This window comes from Cryptomeria japonica, chromosome 5 (assembly GCF_030272615.1).
Source record: "Cryptomeria japonica chromosome 5, Sugi_1.0, whole genome shotgun sequence".
In the NCBI taxonomy this organism is placed as follows: Eukaryota; Viridiplantae; Streptophyta; class Pinopsida; order Cupressales; family Cupressaceae; genus Cryptomeria; species Cryptomeria japonica.
Window position 1 is genome coordinate 305,616,695 of NC_081409.1, and position 25,134 is coordinate 305,641,828.

The 25,134-nt window shown below is 33.2% G+C and overlaps 1 protein-coding gene across 3 annotated transcripts; it reads right to left on the reverse strand.

Annotated features, from left to right (window-relative positions):
• Window positions 1-8,405: 8,405 nt before the first annotated feature.
• LOC131066560 (serine/arginine-rich SC35-like splicing factor SCL33) lies at window positions 8,406-24,425 on the reverse strand. Of its 3 annotated transcripts, none has more exons than XM_058001352.2 (8): window positions 24,084-24,425; window positions 11,900-11,977; window positions 10,049-10,207; window positions 9,867-9,901; window positions 9,675-9,765; window positions 9,292-9,531; window positions 9,115-9,178; window positions 8,406-8,821 (listed from the first exon to the last, which is right to left on the reverse strand). In XM_058001352.2, the coding sequence occupies exons 1-7, from the start codon at window positions 24,419-24,421 to the stop codon at window positions 9,142-9,144; spliced, it is 978 nt and encodes a 325-aa protein (XP_057857335.2). In that variant the 5' UTR covers window positions 24,422-24,425; the 3' UTR covers window positions 8,406-8,821; window positions 9,115-9,141. The 3 variants fall into 3 exon arrangements, with proteins under 3 accessions (XP_057857335.2, XP_057857336.2, XP_057857338.2); XM_058001353.2 differs by having other exon boundaries at window positions 8,406-8,992; XM_058001355.2 differs by having other exon boundaries at window positions 8,406-9,006.
• Between the last annotated feature and the right edge of the window lie 709 nt (window positions 24,426-25,134).

The window sequence follows — 25,134 nt, forward strand, 5'->3', positions numbered from 1 at the left end:
CACAGTATTTATTTTTATTATTATCAATCGATGATATGATATAGGGTAGATTGATTTCATCTCATCCTAATCTCAAACTAGCATTTAATGCTTCTCTAACGATCAAAAAGGAAGGTTAGACTACCATCAACAATGAGATACTTGTCATTTCAAAGTATTAAAACTCTTAACTAGGGATGACAATATCATACTCTAAGCCACCACAATAAATGTTCAAACTAATTGAGTTTCAAGTTTTCTTATTGATCTTTATCTCACAAAGCAAAACCTTTACTTTGGGGCATTCTTAAGCATCATTGGTTCATTTAGAAAGCATAGTTATTCTATTAACCTCATCCATCCTCTTACTAATGAGGTCTCATAGCCCATCTCATGTCAGCAAGGAATTTCCTAAGGTGGATAAAAAAAATTACAACTATAACAACATTTTTTGTTAGCCAACTCAACAATGTTTACTAACTAAATAATTTATTGAGCTCGTTGCAAATTTAAAGAAAAATAAATGAAACAAATTAGTGAAACATTCCTACACATGAATTCATCTTTTCACATAGTTGCAGCCTTATAGAGTCTTAAAGGTGGTATATAATTAAATTCTTCAAACTCGTGGCTCACATTATGAGAAAGTTAGAGAGCAATATTTGATCAACGTCATTTTTCTAGCATCTAATTCATCAAAGTAGTAATGTAAGAGGTTTCGTCATCCATCATTGACTTCCAATGAGAAGTTAGTTCTCCAAAGTCATGGTTCACAGAGTGTTATAGTTGAGTCGATTTTTTCAAACATTTGAGCAATTAAAATTTTCTAAAAGGTATGGCTCATACAAAGAGAACTTATCATTCACCATGATAAAGGGGTCATCTACAAAGTATTCGTTAATTAATTGAGTTTACTTTTCCAATTTTTAGTTGATACTCATTTTACAAAAGCTTCCTTCCTTTCCCAAAGGACAAGTCACTCTTGCATCAAAACTACATTTAAAATGTAGTTTATTAAATTCATTGTTATCCATAATATCATTGTAAAGTGTATCATATAAAAAAAGTTAAAACAAAATAGATAAAGAAACATTGGGATAATTTAAATGAGTTGTATTTATAATGGATAGTACTGCTCGATCTTCTGTAAATTCTAATTGTAAATTCATATGTAGAAGTGAGATCCATTACAATGTTTATTACACAAATGATTAATTTCTCCTATATATCTAATATATCTAATTGTTGTAATAGAGCTAGACAAAGTTATTATAAAATTGAAATATTTGAGATTCTCTCATTCTATTCAATGAAAAGAAAAATGAATAATGAATTTTGTTAATCAACACGAGCTAAAAGAACTAACATTAGCAAAATCCTCCTATCCTCCTCGTTTTCCATATCAAGCAAAAATATATCGCTTTAGTACACTTCAAATGTACTCGTACTATCATATTGACAATGAAGTATTGTAGAATATTTTAATAGTTTTCAAAATATATCTTTTCTTTCAAAAAAGTTCAAAGCTTTCTTGTTTTAATCATGGAATAAAAATTATTAAAAATTTTTAAAAATAGGAATAGATTTTAGAACTCCTTAATGAGAAATTGCATGTCAATGAGCAATTCATTTATAGTTTCTTTCCTCGTCTTAATTGTGAGGAATTCATTTATGGTTTCCTTTCTCCTCTTAATTGTGGGTCATTCAATTGATGAATTGGAATATGAGAAGATCATTGTAAAGTGTATCATATAAAAAATGTTAAAACAAAATAGATAAAGAAACATTGGGATAATTTAAATGAGTTGTATTTATAATGGATAGTACTACTTGATCTTCTTAAAAAGACAAGAATGTATTATAATCGTAAATTCATATGTAGAAGTGAGATCCATTACAATGTTTATTACACAAATGATTAATTTCTCCTATATCTCTAATGTATCTAATTGTTGTAATAGAGCTCTACAAAGTTCCTTCCAAAAGTTATTATGAAATTGAAATATTTGAGATTGTCTCATTCTATTCAAAGAAAAGAAAAATGAAAAATGAAAAATGAATTCTATTAATCAACATGAGCTAAAAGAACTAACATTAGCAAAATCCTCCTATCCTACTCGTTTTCCATATCAAGCAAAATTATATTGCTTTAGTACACTTCAAATGTACTCCTACTATCATATTGACAATGAAGTATTGTAGAATATTTCAATAGTTTTCCATTCCTTGTTTGTTTTCTTCCCTGGAAACAATTTACCCTTAATTTTACAACAACATATGAAGCTTAACATGTATGGCTATATATTAGAATTTTGGCTAACTATTTTTTATTACCCAATATTGAGTTAACCATAACATTAGCATGCCTTCTCTATCCATTGCATGGTTGATTCAACCTTCTCTTTACTAGTATTTAAGGAGACATTATAGAAAGAGGTATTGTCATCCACCATGATAAGGAAAGAATTATCCACAAATCATCTATTAACTAATTTACTTTTGTCACTTTTTAATAAATAATCACTTTACAAATACCCCTTCCTTACCACAAAGAAAATATTTATTTTACTAGGCACTCTATTGCATCAACACTATGTAATTCATCAACTTTGAACACATTTAGAACAAGTTTGATGCCTCTATTAGTGTGACCTAAGTTTGATAGATTTATTTGGTTAAAATAGCCAAGTATTATCTCCATTTTTAGCTTCATCTAAAACCTCTTATTTTATCTAGTCAAAGCTCTTCATGATTTTCATTGTACTAATTCTTAAGAAACCCAAAGTTTACATTTAAGATGAGGTTGCCATTCATGTCTGCATGGAAAGGACTACTCCTAGTGCCAAGTCTATGGGACCAATCATTAATCACTATAAAGCATTAGAATATTATCTTTAAACATAGTATTTACTCAACCTCTCTATATAGCATAAGAATTTGAAGAGATTTGGAGTGTCATTATTGTATAACCTCTATTCTAATCAAAACTTTAAAGGCAGATTTGTTGGCTAGAGAACTTTAAAGGCCTTTCATATGGTCAACCCATTTCTCCTACATCACCATCTCTCAATGTCTAAAATATTGGGTAATCTTAGTAATATTACCTTTTATAGAGCCTTACTAAATGCATTGTACCTCTTCAAGAAAGAAAGGCACTAACATTAACCTTAGAGCTTCTATCTCCTCAAAATTAAGACTCCATAATAAAAGTTACATTAGCAATTCATCTCATCCTTCATAAGCATAGATTGGAACCCACTCTTTCTTGGGTAGAGGGTTGACAATAGAAGGGTTATGCCAAGTTTAATAATTATTTTATACTTTAAGTTCCTTCACAACTTAACTACTCCCTTTTTAACATTTCATTAGTTGAATAATCTACCTCATTAGTTAGTTGACTTTTATTGCATTAGATAAACATGCCTTTCACACTTGCCCTAGTTGTATTGCAACAATTGCAAATGAATTCAAATTCACCATATTCATTTAGTTATGTTAGCTCACCCACTTTGAGATGAATAGTTAAGTGCCTTTTTTTAAGGGGGTGTGGCGGGGCGGGGCGAGGGGCGCATGAAAGGGATCAGTTTATTAAAATCTTTTTGAGACAAATATCATAAAGGATTTAGTAGTCCTCGGTTTTCATAGAGTTGTGGTAAATAGTTTTCTTTTTCCTTCTCGTCATGAAAAAGTCATTTTTTCTTGATTTTTTAATTGAAATTGTGAACCATTCAATTGATGAATCGATCCATGTAAAAATTATGGTAACAAAACAAAATATATCTTTTCTTTCAAAAAACTTCAAAGCTTTCTTGTTTTAATCATGGAATAAAAATTATTAAAAAAATTTTAAAATAGAAATAGATTTTAGAACTCCTTAATGAGAAATTGCATGTCAATGAGCAATTCATTTATAGTTTCTTTCATCGTCTTAATTGTGAGGAATTCATTTATGGTTTCATTTCTCCTCTTAATTGTGGGTCAATCAAGTGATGAATTGGAATATGTGAAGATCATGCTAACTAAACAAAATATATTGATGAATTGGTATATGTGAAGATTATGCTAACTAAACAAAATATACCACTTTTCACATATTTTTCAAAGCTTTCATCTATTTCCAATAATGGAATTAACCCTCAAAATATAATAAGAATAGATTTAGATGCTAATGAGAAATTGTATGTCAATAAAGTGATTCATTTTATACCAAGCTATATCTTGATTGATCAACATCAAATCAACCATCCACCACCAAGGCCAATTTTGTATAGCCATCACTATTGTCATTCTATCGCAATAAGGTGCAAACACCTTCCCCTCAAAGAATATTGTTGCTTTATTTTTTTTCTCACCTTTAGCATATAATGTAGAATATCCTCAATGACCTATCTTATCCCCCCAATACCCTTCATTAAAATATCCTTCCATTAAACTCTTCGCTACTTTATCTAATCATCCTCTATAGAGCATGTAACTAATTAAATCTACCCTTTTTACCTAATTGTCCTCATGGCTAATCCTCTTTAGAAGCATGTAACTAACTAAATCTACCATATATCATAATTGACTAATTCAATCTATCGATCCTCCCTACATACAATTCTAAACGCTCGAGAGGGCATGAAACTTATTCGATTCTCCTCATTTTTAGCCTTCAATGAGAATCCCTATCCTTGCTAAAACAATCCCTCCTAATTCAATTATCTTCCTTGTAAACAATCTGCCTCCAAGATTGATAGTTCAGTCTTCTTTTAGTCTTCTAAGAAACCATGTTCAACTTGAATAAGACTAACACTTGCACTGAAAGGAGGTGCAATTGTTATGCCAATTGTAATTTATATAGAATTTCCTATAAATTTGAAAAAAGGTCTATAGTTGCTAAAACCTTCAGGGTCAGCTTATATGGAGGATCAATGTAATAACAACACACTTTCTAAACAAGGTGCATTTCATCCAAATTACTAAAAAGCATCAATGGACCCTTGGTTTATTGATGAAATTGAATGGTTTTGAATGAATCAACGGATCAAGCCTTGTTAAGTAAAAGTTTCATCCTAAGACGTGTACTCTCGCTTAAAAGAGATAACTGATTCAATGGGTTTGATGTAAAATAATCAACAAAAAAAAAAATATTTACTAAATAGCCACTGGTAAGTGGAATGACAAGTAGCTTGCCATTATATAAGCAAAGGGGTAGGTAGACTACATAGGTGCATTGATAATGACCAAACATGTGCAATGCCTCACAAATTTCGTAAGTTGACTAACAATATACACAACTAATTGATGTGACTTCAACTCTACACAATTGACTTTTTCTATGTTAAGTGAACTACAATCTTAAACAGTATCTTAAATGCAAATCTTTGAACACCAAACAAATCTTCATTGAAATATAATGGTAAAAGATGCAATATGTTGACAAGCAAATTCTTTAAATTTAGCTCACAAAACAAATATCTATAAATAAAAATTTCGCATTTAATGATGAAAAGAAATACTGCTTTAACATTGACATTAATAACTCGAAAATGTGGTATTTATAATAATAGTTTTAATACTACAAACCTTGTGACATTTGATTAATCATTTGATTAAATCCTTTTGAACTCACCTATTATAAATTCCCAAAATTGATGATATTTAGTGGAATGAGAATACTCAAAAATAAAAAATAAAAGGATGCTGCATAAAAACCATGAACAATGAACAACAATTTGGTGTCCAAACCAATGTCAAAACTACACTGTAAACTAAGCTAGGATATCTTACGCTATTATAGGAGGCTACTAAATTTGTTAAAGAGCCTAGCAGGCATTGCTATTTCATTAACTCTTCGGAGGTATGGGTTAATGCCTTGGCAGAAGATGGTTCCCGGCAACTAAAACGGCTAACCTTCCATCCACTGCTTGAGCTATGAGTTACGGTTGTATGGCAAGCTACCATACGAAGTAATCATTTATATTATGATGAAAATCCCAGGGAAGCTACCAGAATATTTTAAAATAACAAGCTTCTATTTTTAAGAAGACGCATCTTTACTGCAGCTGGCAATCCAATTTTCAGAAGAAACAACTTTTCCGTTGGTTAGAGCGTAGAGTCCACTGCCTAAGCAGACTGATGAAGAATCTTCTAATCGGCCCCAACATTTCAGTGAAGGACAAATTCTTTCTATAATATTTGAAAATTTGGTAAACAAAAGCACAAACACAATTTGCATATTTGATTTATCACCTTTTTCCAGTGAAAGGGATATCTTAAGCTCTTTTGGGGAGTTCATGCAAGGTGGTTACGAGGATATATTTCGGCTCTAGGATAAGGTGCACTTTGAATTTTCCAAATGACATATCTGCTCTTATTTATTTTATAATTTTGTGATTCAAATCTTCCCTGATCTGGATAATCTTTAAGGGTTTTCCCATCTTCTAGTAGCTTGTACCTTTAGCAATTTATAACACATATTTTTGCCACCACTTGGTTTCCGTCACTTAATACTCTTTATGCTTGTCTCAAGTCAGCACTCAAAAAGCAATGGATATTGCAAGGCCTTTTTTTATAGTAAAAAAAGGCGAGGAAGCAATAAATCTTCTGATCCACTTGAAGAAGCATGGAATGAAAACAGTAGCTTCCCACCCAAGGTCACGCAAGTCAGGAATGTAAATGGCAAGGTTAACAAAATGGGGTGCAATGGCCAAGACCTTACAGAGAATCCAGAAATCTCTGGCTCAAAATAATTTTATACGACAGGTTTCATGACAGCTTGCTAAAAGCTTGTGGAGCATTTTGTATCCAGGGGTGCACTTGATATTAGTGTCATGGTTGTTGATCTTAGACATTTCTGCAGAAGAAGACTGATAATGTGATAGCTCAAATTAGATCAAAAATCCAAAGCTATATAAGATTTTGCATTAATTGTCAATGATGCCGATAAGCAAAAAGGGGGAAAGTTTGCAGGAAAATTTATGAAACCCTACCGTAGTGATTTTTTAAAAAAACGAACTAATTACCTTATAGTTGTTGCTTCAATATTCAATATAAAAATATCAAGGTTTTAGGGCGGGCATGTAACTAATTAAATCTACCTTTTTAACCTAATTGTCCTCATGGCTAATCCTTGTTTACAATTCTTGTAGCAAACAGACTTCCTACCTGTTTGCAATTCTTGTAGCATGTGTTGCACCTTATAAGCAGTGCCTTATAAGGTCCCTTCAACCCATCCAAATTTGGCATGAGACGATTTCACATGCCATTTATGTACCAAATTCCCCACGACTTCATATTACAACTTTACAACGTCTCCTATAATTTAGACTCGAATAGATCACGAATATGCATTCAATACCCGGTAAATTTTCTATAATCAAAAAATCTCTGGTTCACGACCACTCAGTTGAAAATGAAAACGAATAAGCCAATTATCCAATGGATTAAAGCCATGCAACAAGGCACTTGAATGTAAGAGAAGATGTTTTATTTACTTGTCTCGAAAAGAATTAAGCACCTTGAATTTAAACCAAAGGACCTCCATTCTTTTATCTATTTAAAATTTAATGGAACAAAAAAGCACATAAATTTAAACCATACAACCCCTTCCGGCCAGCTGAAAGCATTAATGAGTTTGTATTCTTTTGAATATTATTAAATATTTGCAATTTGTCTACGGTAGTCTAAAGTGCCACAACAATCCACATGACAGGAGACAAATGAACATTCAACTATGCCCCTGTCAAGCTACTCATTTACACTAATGGTTTATTCCACATGCTTAGCATCACTTTCTGCACAACTAAAGGTTTTGTTTATGCCTATTACCATTCAAATTTAGCTGTATTTTTATGAAAAACAAGATCAACTATGCATTCTTACGAAAATGAGATCAACTGTGCATTATTATGAAAACAAGACCATGTATTTATGACTAAACGAAAGCTTACTCTGAAGATGCATGACAGTTTATTTATTATCGAGAAGCAAACAGGCTTTTCTTGGTTCGCACTAAAATAAAATCCTTATATGATTATTTGAAGAAACATCTTTTGTGCCTCAATACCAAGAGAATGTTCGGACCAACTTCAATTACATATGCAAATAAACCTAAATGTTACAATAAAAATAACTTTAAGAGCTACAAATGTTGCGGATATGATCTCTCTCCCCATTACACACCCCGTTTCTAACCCAATAATTAAATAGAATATCTGCCGTCAACACAATTTCCTAGTACTATTGGATCTTCCAAGCCATGTTACAATAAAGGTAGACTTCCTCATAAGAAATCCAAACAACTGCTTTACTTAAAACGTAAAAAAAACATGTTTGGCTAAATTCCAGAATCTCATTTCTAGCACATCATAAATCCTCAACTATACAGTTAACTGAATAGGTATTTTTGCCAATTTATTGTTAATAGTAGGTTGACCCATATAGAAAATGAAAAGCTTCACATTTGGGAGAGCCCAAGTTAAAGTCAAACAAAATAAGAACGACTATTTCACATAGATTCAATGGAAATTTGAAATTTCCAAGTTGAATATGCCCAAGTTAAAGGCAAATCCATAGGTTGAATATGCTTTTTACCATTCCATATCCATAAAGACATGCACACAAAAATACGCTCATACAACACTACATGACACTAATACTGCACAATGTGAGCACATTCGATATCAACTGTTAAAGATGCTGTACCAGCTTGGCGAACAAATTATCTGTGACCTAAAACATAGTTTCCCTGGGTCTACACTTACTTACAGAACTAGTAGTTTCTGCTAAATGTCACCGTGATTATAAACAAGAAGTATTTTCAGCCATAGCTTTGGGTAGAATGTCCACATCATACGTTCTGTTAGATCAACCATAATCTGTCAGTCAACTTTCTTGACCAGAAAAACACACATACATTTGTCAACAGGCCCAAACGAACACCACTAAAAACAGTATTTCTAAATTGAACAAATACGGTGTACAACTGAGTCGAGATTATCAAAAATCCAAGCATCCTATTCAGCCCATTCTGCAAAAAATATGCTACAGATAAACAAAATCTTAAATTTGTCTGCCTTTCTTATAGAAGAGACGCCAATGCCCAACAAAAAACAGGAAAGAATATGGAAGGCAAACAAATAGCAACTGTACCAGGTATTGGCAACAGCCCAACGATTTCTACTTCAGATATTTGCTTGACCTTGGAGAAGTTGATCTGCAAACGAATCGATCATACATAGGAGAAACAATTAAAGCTAAGATCGAAAAAATTACACATTCTAAGCAGCAAAGCAGTGATAAAAACTTATTATAAAGAAACATGTATACCTTAATTGCTCCTTATGTTTCGATTCCACGTATTCATATCTTCCATTCCTATTTGATGACTGAGAATAAGACCTGGAGCGGCTAAATGATATGGATGGTTCTTTCTGCCTACTATGTGAATATTTTTCAGGAGGAGGAGACCTGCTTCTGGATAATGAAATTCTTTGACTCGAGGACCTAGAACCAGACAAGTAAGAATAGGAGCCCTCTCGTTGCCTATCATCATATAGAGAAACTGACCTGCAAGACAATTGAAACAAAAATTGAAAGAGCCATACATATTTAAGTTATTCATTAAAAACAGAGAAAAATATAAAAGTAAAAAAATGAGGGAGCAACTCATTGCAGAACGAAAGCTATTAGAAACCACATCTAAACCTTGCCTTGAATAATGCCGCCTCCTTGGAGAAAGAGAGCATGAACGAGACAAGGAACGCGATCGCGATCGGGAGAGGGAGTAGGAAATAGATCGCTCTACAAGAAAGGTAACATTAGCAAAAATCTTGACAGCACGAGAGATTTATCATTAATTATTATAAGATTCATCCTTATCAAAGAAAAATTTTAAGGCTTACCATAAGATCGTGAATGATAGCTACCATATCTACTTCTGCATTTACAAATGCAGAAGAATTATAATTCCATAAACCAGAAAATTCAACCCTGAATAATAAATACCACATAGAATAATGGTATCTGGCATCGGAGTAACCAAAATGATGTAACATATTGAATAAGGTACATAGTTTGTTCTTACCTCTGCCTACTCCGCATTTCATATGGTGTCTTCCTACTCTCTTCCGCAAAGACAACAGCTATTTCTCGACCCTGAACTATTTGTCTATCCATGTAATATTTTGCATCAGCTGCATGCGCAGGATTAAAGAACTGCACAAAGCCAAACCCACGGGGTTCTCTACAGAGCAGAAAACAAACACAAAATCAAAAAAAAGTGAATTGATTTATCATATGTCATATGAGCATACATGCTGAAAAATGATAGCAATGCCTACATCCATGCTGAAAATGATAGCAATGTCTACAATCATTATTGAACACCATATCACCAGATCAGTTACATGATTCAGACTTCAACTTTTTCTTCACTTTTTCTTCTCTTCTGACCCACCAGTATAATCTCCATTCATCAATCTTCTCTTGAAAAAAAATATGAGAGAAGTCTTCGCTACAGACTTGAAGAAGTCGAGTGTTAGACAGCCACGTAAATTAATTCACGAGGCGTTTTCATCATCCAGCAAATAGGTAAGCACAAACTCACCTATCACTAGTTCAATTGACAATAAAAATATTAAGAAATTCAAATTCGAAACCAGCAAATTGCAAGTTGTACATAGCAGCAAATTTGCAATACCAGTAGCGTTTGAAGACACATTCTATACTTTAAGAAATTTAATATGACAAATAAGTTACAGTTGTATGATTCACAAATTGAGTACATTTGTCCTCTCATCCTGTGCAGCATGGTTCACTAGCTTGAAATCTTCAGTGCAATCGGAAAGGTGAAAAATCTAAGAGATCCTAAGATTTTAGGAGAAAATTGGTTCAAATCATAAATATCTAATTATTATTTCAGATTCGCATAATATTTAACGAATCTCACATTATAGTAACATAGTATGCTATATTAATAAACAAACTATCGACATAGTTTACCATTGGTAACACCGAATCATAGAAAGCATGATCTATAAATATATTTTAGTTAACTACGAGTCAGAAACTGTCATTTCAAAATTATAGTTTTGCAATAAAAATTCAATAAAAAAATTCATAATGCTAAATGGTATTATTGCCAAACTAACACTGATAGTATTAATAACAGACTTACTATGATGGGGACTGTACATCCAATGTCAACATACCAGCTAAATGTAAAAACAATCCCTTGTGGATTCCAAAAGGAGTTCTAACACCCAAAAAATACAAATTTAACTTCTTCTATATAATTTTTTGGCACAAAGAAACTAATTTAAAATGTTTTGATTTTGTTTTGGATAAGTTGAAAAGGAAAACATCAGAACTTTAAAGTTATCGAATAACAGACATGTCAAGGGAAGAGGGGAGTTAAAGTTGAGGAAAAAATGGTTAGTAGAATAAAACCATAAAAATCACAGGCGCTAACCTTTAATAAATTTGGGCAGATTTGGAGGCCTTGAAGTGCTGACAAATTAAATTTCTTAAATTAACTTTGAAGGTTTTTGATGGTCTTGAATTTCTCTCGTGAGAGACGGTAGACATTACATGTAGAATCAAGATCAGATTTAGCGTTTTCCAGTCCATGCTTCTGGTTAGACTACTTTTTAGTAAAGTTAGTACTGAACTGAACAAATTTGAAGCAAATCAGGGTAGCAAACAGGTGCAGACCAAACCAAACCACAGCTCCAAAGGGTTCAAGATTAGTACTGATTTGACCACTCCTGGAATCTATAGTACGGAATTATAACTGTAGCAAATCAAAGGAGAATTTGGTCTTGAATTTTCACTAAACTGTAAGTATGCTTCCAAGCTTCTATGTTGCTCTGGTTTCTGTCTTCCTCTAACTATACAAGAAAATACAATAAAACAAAGGCACCAAAAATTAACTTACCCTGTATAGTAGTCTCTGGGAAGATATATATCCTTAATAGGCCCAAACTCTCTAAAAGGTCCACGGAGATCATCCACCCTGCATGAGAGGCAATCATGTTAAACAGTTAGAGCAATTAGAGCGATTCCAAGTTGCATAATAGACATCAGTTTAACTATTGAGACATTTTTATTAAAACATGTTGCTTGAGTGCATAGAAGATACCATGATCCTAACTTGCATAGACTAAGATGCACATAGTATATGTGATCACAGCACAAGAAGTTCTCACAAGATACAATAATCCTAACATAATTAGGTGACAGCACATCTAAATTATATATATTGCACTTCTACATACTTTCTGTTATCATGCTGTAAATATCGGTGATTCTCCAAGTTTTGGGGACAGAGGGATGGGGTTTCAGAGACAGCGAAAAAATCCCTATTTCAGTATACGGGAGAACAGGACAGATAATAAAATAATATTAAATTGAATATATCCAATAAATTACAGTCCATATTGATTTCTGGAGCAAAACATAACCATGGAACGTTGTAATAGCAGATAATATGTCAGCTGCTACAAAATTGATCGATAGCTGGAGTCCCATTCCAAACTCCAAGCAATATTTCTTGAACCCAAAGCAAAAAAAATGTGGATTATATCATCTGCACTCTGTTAGCTTACAAATTCTCACACCATTGCTGAGAACATTTGGAATTCTTCTCTCATAGTGTTTGTCAGTTAATTTGAATTAGACAGACTGGCAGAGTTGAAACACCACTATGTCATCAACAATCTTTCCAAGTACTTCTCAACCTGACAAACCTCATTTTAGTGGCAATTCAAGTATCAGCATGAAGATCTTTTAGCTTTTTATAGTTTTCCAGAATTATAACAGCGCACACTAGAACAAACAATAAATGTACTACTAAAGTTAATTTTGGCTTCAAAATTATAGCCAGACTTTCATTGACCTTGACACACTTATCATCTTAATTCTCCAACTCAGCAGTCCATTGTTGCCTGCTGCAGATATTGTTACCAGGTACTCAACCATGACATCAAAAGTTTCTTTTTCAGACATAAAAGTGATGGCTGCAAGGGATATACTGAAATTACAGGGAAGTCATGGGGACATTGGGACAGTAGTCTGACAACCCAAAGTGGGGGACAATTGGGAAGAACATCCCAGATCCTCAAAAGAGAATACTTGGGAAAGGAGGCAGGGACATTATCTGTTGTTTGTAATTAGGGATGACGGATTCCAATTGCCTTAGGCAACACTGGAATCCGCCTAAGGGTCTGGTCCCTCCTTTAGCGTGTAGGGCTGGGCCCTCTCTCACGGCACACTCTAAACCACACGCCACATTCTAAAGTGCACCCACAAATAGGACCTACCCTATTTTGTTAAGGCATTTCGATAAAAGGGGAAATTAATAAATAAAAGGTTAAATTTAAAAGTAAGGCCGACCTAACTAATCAGCTTGCTCCTCATATAAATAAATATCAAATTCATTTCATTAAATCACACTATAACTTGCCATGCGATATATATAGACATCTGCTCAATGAAGGTTGAAGTAGAGATTACTTATATACATCAGCAAGCATCTCTGAATTCAGCGAATTATAGTTAGAAGACAGCAGATCACTATTAGAAGTCAGCAAACCCTTGTAGGTGCACAGGGAACTCCCTTGAAGGCTCAGCAAACCCCATTGAAGGACTGCAAACCAGTTCAAGGTGCAGCAAATATCATTCAAGTGGCAGCAATCATCATCTCTGTGTCAGTGAGATAATCTTGTGGACTGCAACCTCAAATCTTGCCATCCTTCTTGTGACAGCAACATCTGTACTCCAGATAAGTGTGTAATCATCATATGAATCTAATCCATAATCAGATCTGAGGATCTTTTCTGGCTGGGTTTTTCCTCCTAGGAGGTTTTCTCAGGGTAATTGTGTCTTGTATTTATTTTGTTCTTTTCTTGGTTATGCTTAAATCTAGAAAACTATAAACTATTCATTTAATCAATTTAGTTAGTAATTCAATTCTGATTTTCTGAGTTTACATTAATCTGAAAGTGTTAAAATTAACATTCTGCACCCATCCCTGGAGTGCTGTGAAATTCTTATCTGCAGATCAAGTTCTAATAGACTTTCCACCAAATTTTACTAACCATAATGTTAATGGCACATACATCTCTGCAGTTAAAATCATCATATGAGATTGTATTGACACCGCTGACCACTGACTAAACTTCAAAAGCTTTAGGCGACAAGGCAAATTCTAGGATTTTAAGTAAAATGCTGCAGAATAAGGCTTGACAAAAGTAAGTATTCCACTTGCAAGATCAACCAAGAAAGCACTGAATTATAAGCAGCTTGAAGCAATCATTCAATCTAATAGGATCCCAATCATTTGGTCAATGTTGAATAATTGAGGGGTAAATGTGATTTCAAAGTTGTGTTGCTGATTGAGGAGCAGAAGCATTGACACTTTAGGGTATGGCTACTCTCAAATCTTTGTTGGCATTAGAAATCGATGAAGTTAAGTCCACGCAAACACCATGCATCACTTTTGGATCTTTCTCCCCTGTTCTGCAAAGAAATTAATCCAAAGGAACCTGCTATATTGCACAAGACTCAATTGAGTATGCTACATAGTCTGCAATGAAATGAATGTGTGAGTACAATACTACAAAATCAAGACATCTCAGTTAAGGTGGTTGCAGCAAATTTAGAGAATGCATACTTTGAGTATGGTATAGAAGCAAAGGTGCAGAATGCAAAAACTGCCAATTGCATTAAAGATTTTGCCAGATTTATAACCCTAAATATGAGCACTTTTTTGGAATTTTTTTGTTCTTTTTGCACATTCTAAATCATTTGCAACATTTGGGCCTTAGGCCAGGGCACCCTGTAGTTGATGTAATGTCTGGTGTCACATGTGGTAAATCAAGTCTAGGTCTTGTGTTATTCACTGTTTTCGTAAAATCAAAAAATATTGTAAAGAAAAACAATAACCTACCTCTGGAAGTCTCCAGATTTGTCAAAGAATTTCAGTTGATGCGAAAATCATCTCTAGAGCCAGATTGCCTAGATTAGGGTCACATTTGGAAAATTTGCCCAAGGATTGAAGAGGGTAATAGATAGGTGAAATCCCATTTCTAACATGAAATATCATAAACATGACATTTAACACATTTCTTCCACCCAAGGAAATTAAAACAATAGATGTGAATTCCGTGATAAAGGTATAAAACTTAAAAGGCAATTAATAATAATACAAGATAGCAAAGAACTTAAAAGGCAATTAATAATAATACAAGATAGCAAAAGACTACATTTGCAAGAGCACTCAAAAAATAACCAAACAATTCATCATGCAATTTAAATAATCTGGAGTACAAATCCAATTACACCCTCTTGCAATGGACTACCAAAATGGTGAGCATATAGAAAATGAAAACTATTACTAAGAATCATCCTCTCCCAAATGTTCACTTTTATGGAAATAAAATTATTGCTTCAATTTCCACAATCCAAACTGATTATGAATTTGTTTCCAAAGGACAAATATTAAAGATACTTTAAAGTACCAAAAACATAAACCACTCATTAAAAAAAAAAAAGTTTTTATATCATAAATAATAAATATATCTAAAAAAACCCCAAGACTTTATCCAAGGAGTTAGTTTCGACACACATTGTAGAGTGTGGCGCAAATTTAAATCCCTAACTATAAAGCTTTGACCTGTATATATTATTAGTGACAATTACTTGATAACTAATACCCTAATAAACGTTGATATAGATTACCATGCAGGGTAATGTACATGACTTAGTGTTTCATGAACATTTTAAGGATATATAGTCTTCAGTTGAATTTGTAGTGTGTTGGACCTGAATGAAATGTTCTAACCTTGTTAAAGGTGGACAGATTATAACGTATTTTAAAAAAGGATTTGTGACCAACATTTGTGCAAAATTATGTTAGCCTAACATTAGGAAGTCTAATATGATGTTAAAAAAAGACCATGCAAACCTCCCAAATTATTTTGTATAATTTATACAAACATGATATCTTGGACTATTTAATTTGTTACACAAGGTACCTTGATAAAATCATTCAAAGTGTACAAATGATATTGACATCAACCAAACAAAACAAGCAAGGAGTGGGTGGCAGTGGGGAGGGTAATTAGCTTCATGGGAGATTTGGTGACAGCAAATAGGGAAGATGGCAGCAGAAATACTGAAGGCCAAATATCAATTGAAAAGCACATAGAGGCCAAATAGCAAATAATTCTGACAACAAGAGAGTGTGTATTGCTAAATGCAACCAATATGGTCAAGGATCAAAGTAAATGAATCCAAAACAACTAAGTCAGAAAAATCCAAGATTCATGAAAAAATGTCTTGAACAACAAAAAAACAAAATACTGATTGGTGAAGAAATAGACAAATATGTTGCTAATTAGAGAAACATCGTAACAAAGATTAAATCGCTAGCACTGTAGAATGGTCTAAGGATGGACCAATCAAATGCACGGAATGAAAAGATTTTAGAAACATGTGGAGATCTTAGGTGAGATTTGGAGTTAATCAAACACTAACTGACCATGAAATCCAAGGAAAAAGAGGACTCACAAATTAGTTATGTGTCAATATAGACTTTAAAGTAAAGGTCGTTGATCCCTAAACATTGGGTAAGGGGATGTTAGGGCAGAGAAATTGTGCATGCTCGAGAAGGCCCTATTAAATACGTGTAAGGTAGTGCTCCATATCAAAAAATCGCAATTATCAAGTCCTAATTTTGTAAACTTATGTGTCATGAAATTTCAAATTAGTCACACTATTCTCTATATAATTACCAATAAGGTCATAGGTGACAATGAAAGAACTAGGTCTTGGTATGTTGTATAGCCACCATTAATGGAGCACAAAGTTATACGTCAGTCCTATTGCAAATAATAGTCATCTTAATTAATTTCCAAGGCCAAACGATGATAATTATGTGGTACAAAAGATGGCTATGCCAATTGGAGCTATATAATGCTGCCTTGTTGTATAGACTTTTCCCTCATACAATTGTGGTCAAAACCATTTAAGTAGTTGTACCACTCCCGATAATTAAAGTATAAGTCAAGCCAAGATGTCAAATCTTGTGGAATGTTATGGCTAGCATGTTAGAAGATTTTAAGTGCATTGGCTGACTGAGTAATTAGCCAGGATTGACCTTCGGAACATCAAATGGTTGAAGACAAATTCTGGTCAAAATCAATAAGATGATTGAATGGTTGAGCATGTTTGCCAATAACCCTACAAAGTTCATCACCCTGCTATGAGGGTGGCAGAGGGAAACAACAAGCCAATTACATGATTTGAACCTAGAAGCCACATAATTAACACCCAAATGATTACCTCTAATGGATATTAAAATTTTACTTGTTTATATTACTGGCTTTGTTTTTGATAGCATGTTCCTTAAAGATATTAAGACTAAAATACTTGTTGTGATTGCCATAAAATTAGTTGCTGCTACATTGTTAGCATTGTGAACACAAAAGCATTTGGATTAACTGGCTTCAGCTTGGTGCAAAAATCATTAGCATGCAAGCTTAAGACCAAGAGTATTCAAGATCATGCCATAGAAGACTTTAGTCCAATAGAAGATTGTGCATGATCATCAAATTCTTGTATAAGTATAAAGGCAACAAGCCCAAAATTAAGGAGTTATGAAATGTCCTCTAGCTTAATTAGAGGTTGCAGTGCTTGAATGCTTTGAATTAAATATCTAAATATGCCTAATCTATCATAAGTTCTTAAGTTAAAATGAGTTGTTTGTATCAATGCGGTGTGTGTTTATGTGTAGTGTTATTTCTAAGTATGTCAAATCTATTATATGTTCTTAAGTTAAAATGAGTTGTTTGTATCAATGTGGTGTGTGTTTATGTGTAGTGTTATTGTAATTTAATTTTCAATTAGTCCTTAATTCATTCTTGTATTACATAATCTTGTTCAGTTGCTTAAAGAGCATTTGAAGATTTGTATTGTGATTTTGTGTTGTTTAATTATGTCATGTCCCCTTCATTATTATATATATACCCTAAATAAAACAATTATTATTATTAATTAATATGAAAATTTCCATCAAATGATTATTTGAAATTTATTTATTTAATTAATATTTATTAAAATTTATTACTAATATGGAATATAGTATTGTTTATTTCTTAGATCCAATTCTGGATCTGCTCAAATTTAACATTTGCCATTTGGCATTTATAGGTAGCAAGGATATATGAATATGTAACTTAGAAACTTATTTGCCTTTAATTGTTTAAATGCCAAACTTATTATTATATCTTTACCGTAACTGTAACAGTTCCAATATATGTGTTGCGATATTGTTATAACCTGTTCCTAGTCGAATTCATATAAAATATATTGGAAGTATGAACTGCACCTTCGTTGAGTGTATTCCATAATAGCATTCTCCTACGATATGATATATATAGGAAGTTTCTGGTTTCTTTTGATTAGTGGAGGAATTTTATAAACTTAAGTTACAGTCTTATTCTTTGTTCCAAATTAAGTTGTTTCAGACTGTTGAGGATTTTCCTCAAGAATAAATAAATTCGAAGACCTAATTAATACAGAATTCTTGTAAAATAAATTGAATAAACCATTGAAACAAGGAACTGGACTAATATGAACTGATATAATTGCCTTTCCAGGGAGAGGGGATCTGTAGGGGGGTCGATTGCCCACCCAAATATACCACCTACTGTGTGAGGATGAACCAGTAGGCCAGGAGGGCAAGTGACTGCTCCTGGGTTTGGGTTTGGCCATGATGAACCACCCTTACCATCCGCCGTCTCTCTAGGAAAGGTGAAGAACTGATTAAGAAATCTAACTGTATCATGTTTCTGGAAACCACATTTCAAAATACATATTTGATATCGATAACCAGTAACATATATATAAACTTATTAGTCTGTACTTAATATTATCCAGGGTAGTAAAAGGGATCTGTAGTGGGGAGACACTGCCCACCCAAGTAAGTCACCTACTGAATGTTAATGAAGCAGGAGGCCAGGAGGGCACGTGACTGCTCCTGGGCTTGGGTTTGGCCGAATTCAGCCACCACAAACATCCACTCACTCTCTGACATAAGAAAACTATGATTATGGAACAAGGTATGAGCTATGGGATAAGACCCACACCATAGGGGGCCAAAAGGGCATGTGACCGTTTTTGCGCTCAATATGGGACGGTTAAGCAAACCTGATTGTATTCTTGTTTCAAATTCTTATAATAGAATGAATTACCTTATGATCTTGTAAGAAATAATTGTTGCATATGTAAATGATTTATGATTCTGTGTCTACTATGTGTCTTCAACCTGATTGCTCCATTATATGTATGTTTTGTATAAATGCTTATAGGATTGCTTAATGCTGTCATGTTTTCAACCTAATCACATCATACACCTTCCTAATGTATGCTTCATGTATTCCTTGTATATATACTAGGTGTATTCATGTGATTGCTTCATGTCTAATATGTTTTTCAGCAAGGATGTCTTGTGTCTTTATGTGTTTCTTCATGACTGATGTGTCTTCAGCGTGTCCACTCCATGAGTGCCTTTCTTATATGTGCTTTGTACCCTACATATATTCGTGTATTGCTTAAGGCCTTACTTGTCTTCTGTGCGTACTTTGTGCCTCAGTATATTATATTACTTTGTATCTTGCATGAATGCTGCAACTATGCTCCATGCCTTATGTATATTACTCCATGTTTTCACGTGTGCTATTTCATACTTTATATACTCATGGTTTTGTGCTACATGACTGATATGTATTTAAGTGATTCGCTTCATGCTTTAAGGGTATTCACGTACCTGATGTATGTTTCTCTTAAATGTATATAGTTATACACTTCATAATTTGTGGATATTTATGTGTGTGTTGTGTTTGCTCCATTGTATGTTTTATACATGCATACTTGTATTGTATGAATAACTATGTGTTTGCTCCATGTTTAACTATGTCACACACACCTTCCTAACGTATGCTTTATGTCTTGAATATGTTTCGCATCATAATTGATATGTATTCAATGTGTTATTCCAAGTGCGTTTTATATGCTTTTCTCGAATGCTTCCGGGCTGATGTGTTTAGGAGCTTTGTAATGTCCCCTCTTAGGTTTAGACAAGTTTTAACCATAATCAATCTATTTCAAAATACTTATGACTCAAACTAAATATATTAGGAGACATTTCCCCTTAACATGAATCCAATCAGTGATATATCATTGCTCAATCAATTAACTATTAATAAATAAATTGTTCATCTATCATACATCCATAATTCTTATGAGCTCTTTCTGATTTACAATCTAATATCGTTATTTGTCTAATTAAGACAATATATATATATATATATACTTTATTAATATTACAACATTACTCTATATATATATACACATAAATAAATAAATTAAATAATATAACCAATTATGAATGTATTTGTTAATTACCTTTTAGATACTTTATTGATACTACCACTGCTTTAAACATTAGTTATTACTTTATTTAGGTGCTGGTAAAAGGGCAGACAGATCTGACGCATAGCAGATCTGGTCTGCCACTGTTGTGGAATTAAGAATTACTGTTATACAATATTGCAGTCTTTCTTAATATTGTTATTAAATTCTATATACAAACATTATCGGGCAATATATATGAAGCTTACCTATTAAACACATCCCCTATGCATACCACCCGAAACAAGGATATTACTGCCTGTAACTTAATAACAGTTCTGTTCTGATCTGATTTGATAGATGTTGTCAGATAAATGTCCCTCTCTTCTCCTTAAATATTTATATATTTTATATTTTTAGTTGTATGTAATTGCTGATATTATCCTTTTCGTATCTTGGTCACGCCTTTTGAAGAATCGCCTTATTGAAGAGTCATGTCTTGCGTTGTCCCTAATGGATAATACCGATTCTTGGTATTAGCTAATTCTTATTGATTAGCATCCTTAGTGCACCTCAAATCAGTTTAATTTTAAGACTTAATCTCTGCCTAAAGACCCCTTTCCTTAATTGCCGACTATTCTACAACCCAGCTGCTAATTTGATACTTCAGTACCACGATAGTTTGTGTTTATTTGCTGAGTCATTATTATCTTTATCGATGTTAACATGATCGCCGATATTTATTAATCTAGTCGATTGTGTATTGGTAATATGATAGATCGATAGCATGCAGTGATGATCAATTGGTAGTCTTTGATACTTAGTCAATCCTTTGGATGCATCGGTAATATATCCATATCGTTGTTTGTTAATTGATACATGGGTTAATGCAATATTCAATCCTTCATATCCAGAGATGATGAGAGTAGGTTAATCGCATGTTTTATAATTTATACTATATAAATTATGTTTACAATATGATATTAATTTATTTTTTATTTGAATATTTCAAGAACATTATTAGTAAAAAAATTTAATAAATATTAATTAAATAATAATATTTAATAAATAAATAAATTTCAAATAATCATTTGATGGTAATTTTCATATTAATTAATAATAATAATTGCTTTATTTAGGATACATATATAATAATGGTGGGGACATGACAAATTAACACAACCTGTCCTAAATGGGTCGTTCAATATTAACTAAGGCTATGACAAGGCAGTAACTCTACTTGGTGAATACGCGTTATCCATCATGTATTTTGAATGTTTAAGCTTTTATAGTTATTGGCAAAGCCAATGATAATTGCTATCTGGTATGGTGATATCGTGTTGTAATGTCCCTAGTAAATAATGCTATTATGGACATTTAATATACCTCTATCAATTATATCTCATAACTAGTCTTCCCCTTACGGACTTGATGTCAATTTTCTTTAATCCTGACGCCAAGGAACTAGTTTTCAGAATTGTTAATGACCTTGGATACTTCAAATAAACTTTACTCATTGAAAATCTTGATCAGGCCTCCAACCCTTCTTGCATCTAATCTCACCCCTACGTCCTTGATTTCAGCATCATGTCAAGTCCCATGGCCTTGTGCTTGATATCCCATGTTTTCGAGTTCCTTTTTAGTAATTTTATGTGCATGGGGTTTTATGTACGCAATGGGAATTCTGAACATCAATTCCCTTTTAATCCAATGGCCCACACATCTTCATGCATTGATAGTGCATATTATCAACTTTGAAGTGTGCTAACCATCCGATCTTTAACTCAATCCCATAGTTTACACAACTCCTAAATGGCCCTCGGAATCACTGTGCCCATAACTTATTTCATCAATCGCATGCATGTCAACAATGAGAGCATCAACTTGCCACATAAAAGTTTTCCACAAACCACAAGGGCTTTTAGTGTTCCTATGTTCATATCTAGAAGTAACTATCAATTTGGATTTGACCCAATGGCTTGAACAAATCATATAGAATTCCATGATGTAGTCAAAATAGCATCATGCTATTTGTCACAAGCAACCCATGCCAATTATAATGAGCCATCTCACTTTTGTTTTGAGCCGATAAATAACAATAAGCAACATGTGAAACTCACACACTCTACAAAAGGTGTTAGACTCAAAATCTCTAGGGATTGTACTAACCACATAATGAAAGCTATGCTTGAGCATCCTATGGCCCATGCACTATCGTGAAACAATTAGAATGTTGTCAGGCCTATTGCTACACGATTGGTTGGTGCTGGTATGTCAACATAGTGGCAAGTCCCAATTCATTGCACATATGCAGTCTATGCTAGCTATGTTTTCATTGGTGGGGCCCTTTGGGTCATGAGATCTTACAGTGGCAGGCTCTTGTTATTGTCAGAATGGTGTTGCACAAATTGTTCATTTCAACCGAAAGAATGGCCCTAACACTTCCCAAATTCCCTCTTATTAAGCATTAAACGGAAACCAATTTGCCCCCATTGTACAATTGTTAGTGCTTCACTGCAACCGTCTATCCTCTGAATGTTCATTGTCTAGTTTGAATGCCTCTAACATTACAAGTCTTATAATCAATGTCCTCCCACAAAAGTCAAGACTAGTATTATGCCATCATGATAAGCATTAACTGTCTGAAACTAAAAATAAAAATTATTCAATTTTGATATGCAGCAAATCAACACAACATGAACACCACAATATAAATACGAAGGAAAAGAACTTTCAGACTTGTATATAACCTACATTAGATATTTGTTCTTCATATAATGTCCGGATATCCCATGTCTAATTACACATGCTCCCGGATAAGATTGCATGAGCAACCTAGAAAGCCAACTCTTTACCCGCAAAACATGGCACTTAGAGAATCTAATTAATGAAGTTCTTTGAAAAGATCAGTCACAAACTGTCTCTTGCTTATAATAAGTCGAGCATATCATTTACTTGGGAAAATGTCAAGGTGTCTAATAGTGTGCACTCAAAACAATGAGTAGTTGAGTTAGTAGTTTAGTTCATCAAAATAACAAACTACCACTAAACATAGGGCTTCGCCCAGCTTCTTTGGCTTATAAGAAGTTTAACACAAGACTTGCGAATCTTCAACAATAAAAATATGCAACTAACTATAAGAAGCAGTAGAAAATAACTGCCAGAAAAATATCAAAATTCCAGCCACTAAGAATCCATCTGATATACGCTATTTATTTTATTAGCTAAATGATGCAAAAAAACTACCAATGAAATAACTGAAATTCCAGCCACAAAATGCCTCTGAACTTACACTAAATTTAATTTATGAGATACATGGTACAGATACAAACTAATGGTTTACACTAAAATTATTCTATTAGCTACATGGTATGGATACATCCTGAAATGTGTACAACAATCAACACAAACAAAAAAGATAATATTTTAAAAATGAAGAAGTTGTTCGTTTGATAATTTTCTCAAAATTCTATAAAGTTAAGATAGAGAAAGTACTAACACAAAATTTCCTTTTGTTCAAAAAGACGGCTAAGAATTCAATAGTAACTAGTCAATAATTAATATAAATTTAGTATTTTACTCTGAAGAAATAGGATAATAACTCCTTTAAAAGAACTGAAACCAAAAATCAGCTGCGAGCAAGTAAGTCTAGGGAAGCATCATGGTATTACAGGCACTTTATTAAGTGATAATTAAACGGAGCATACCTTAAATATGGATGAAGATTCCTGACCAAGAGGCTTGTAGTAGATTTTCTTGGGCTGGAAATTGATCGCCTTCTATAGTAACCTGCTCTTCTTGGAGAAGAGCTATAACTTGAGCTTCGGTAATGTCTGTTCCTTGGTGAAAGGCTGTAGCTTGGACTTCTTCCACGCCTCCTCTTGGGTGATGGGCTGTAACTTGGGCTTCTATAATGCCCCCTATAAGGTGAAGGGCTGTAAGATGGGCTTCTATAATGCCGCCTCCTGGGTGAAGGGCTGTAACTAGGAGTTCTATAACGTCCTCTCCTAGGTGAAGGACTGTAATTTGGGCTTCTGTACCTCATTATTACGCTGCAACAAGCCATGCACAATATCAAACCCTTGATATACATAAAATTTTGAACTTAAAGTTATAACAGTTAGAAAAAAACACTTATATTTAGAAAACTTATTAAAAAATGACATTCACTCCAAATGAAAAATGAAAGAAAGTAGCAAACACATGAAAACACTTACACTACTAATAACAACTTGTTATTTAAATAGCATTGTGAGAATCCTAGAACTTATATTTTAATAATGTTACTACTTGCTGGCATTCGTGCATAGAAGCAAAGTTGAAGGATGAATGCATAGATCTACAAAGATTGATGTTGAAGAACGTGTATGACTAGATTCAAATATTCAATCTTATCATAAAATGATATTGTTAGAGTAATATTTTGTTAGCTAATAATTATTTATTTAATTATTAGTCTATTATACTCTATGCTTAAGCTAAACTTAGGAATCTTATAATTCTTTAGGGTTTTCTCCTTTAGTGTTTCGAGTATCCTTTTATAAGGATCCTCTCTTTTGTATTTTTTCATAACAACTGTAATTATTGAATTGCATTCTTGTTGCACAATCAATATGACTCCTCTTTTCTGGATCTCTGAATTCTAGCCTCCATAGCTTTTTTGCTTCTCTCCTTATGTGACAAGTTTGCATCCAAGTGATCTTTGGGAGCTGTAGAGTTGATTTTTCCTCAACTACAATATGGTATCAAAGCTCCGGA

What these genes read in the sequence shown, in the direction of transcription:
- LOC131066560 (XM_058001352.2), bottom strand. Translation starts at nt 24,421, where the DNA reads ATGAGGTACAGAAGCCCAAATTACAGTCCTTCACCTAGGAGAGGACGT. An exon ending in GAAATGCGGAGTAGGCAGAG is followed by an intron (nt 9,902 to 10,048) that starts GTAAGAACAAAC and finishes TTGTAAATGCAG; the next exon opens with AAGTAGATATGGTAGCTATC. An exon ending in CTATCATTCACGATCTTATG is followed by an intron (nt 9,766 to 9,866) that starts GTAAGCCTTAAA and finishes CCTTTCTTGTAG; the next exon opens with AGCGATCTATTTCCTACTCC.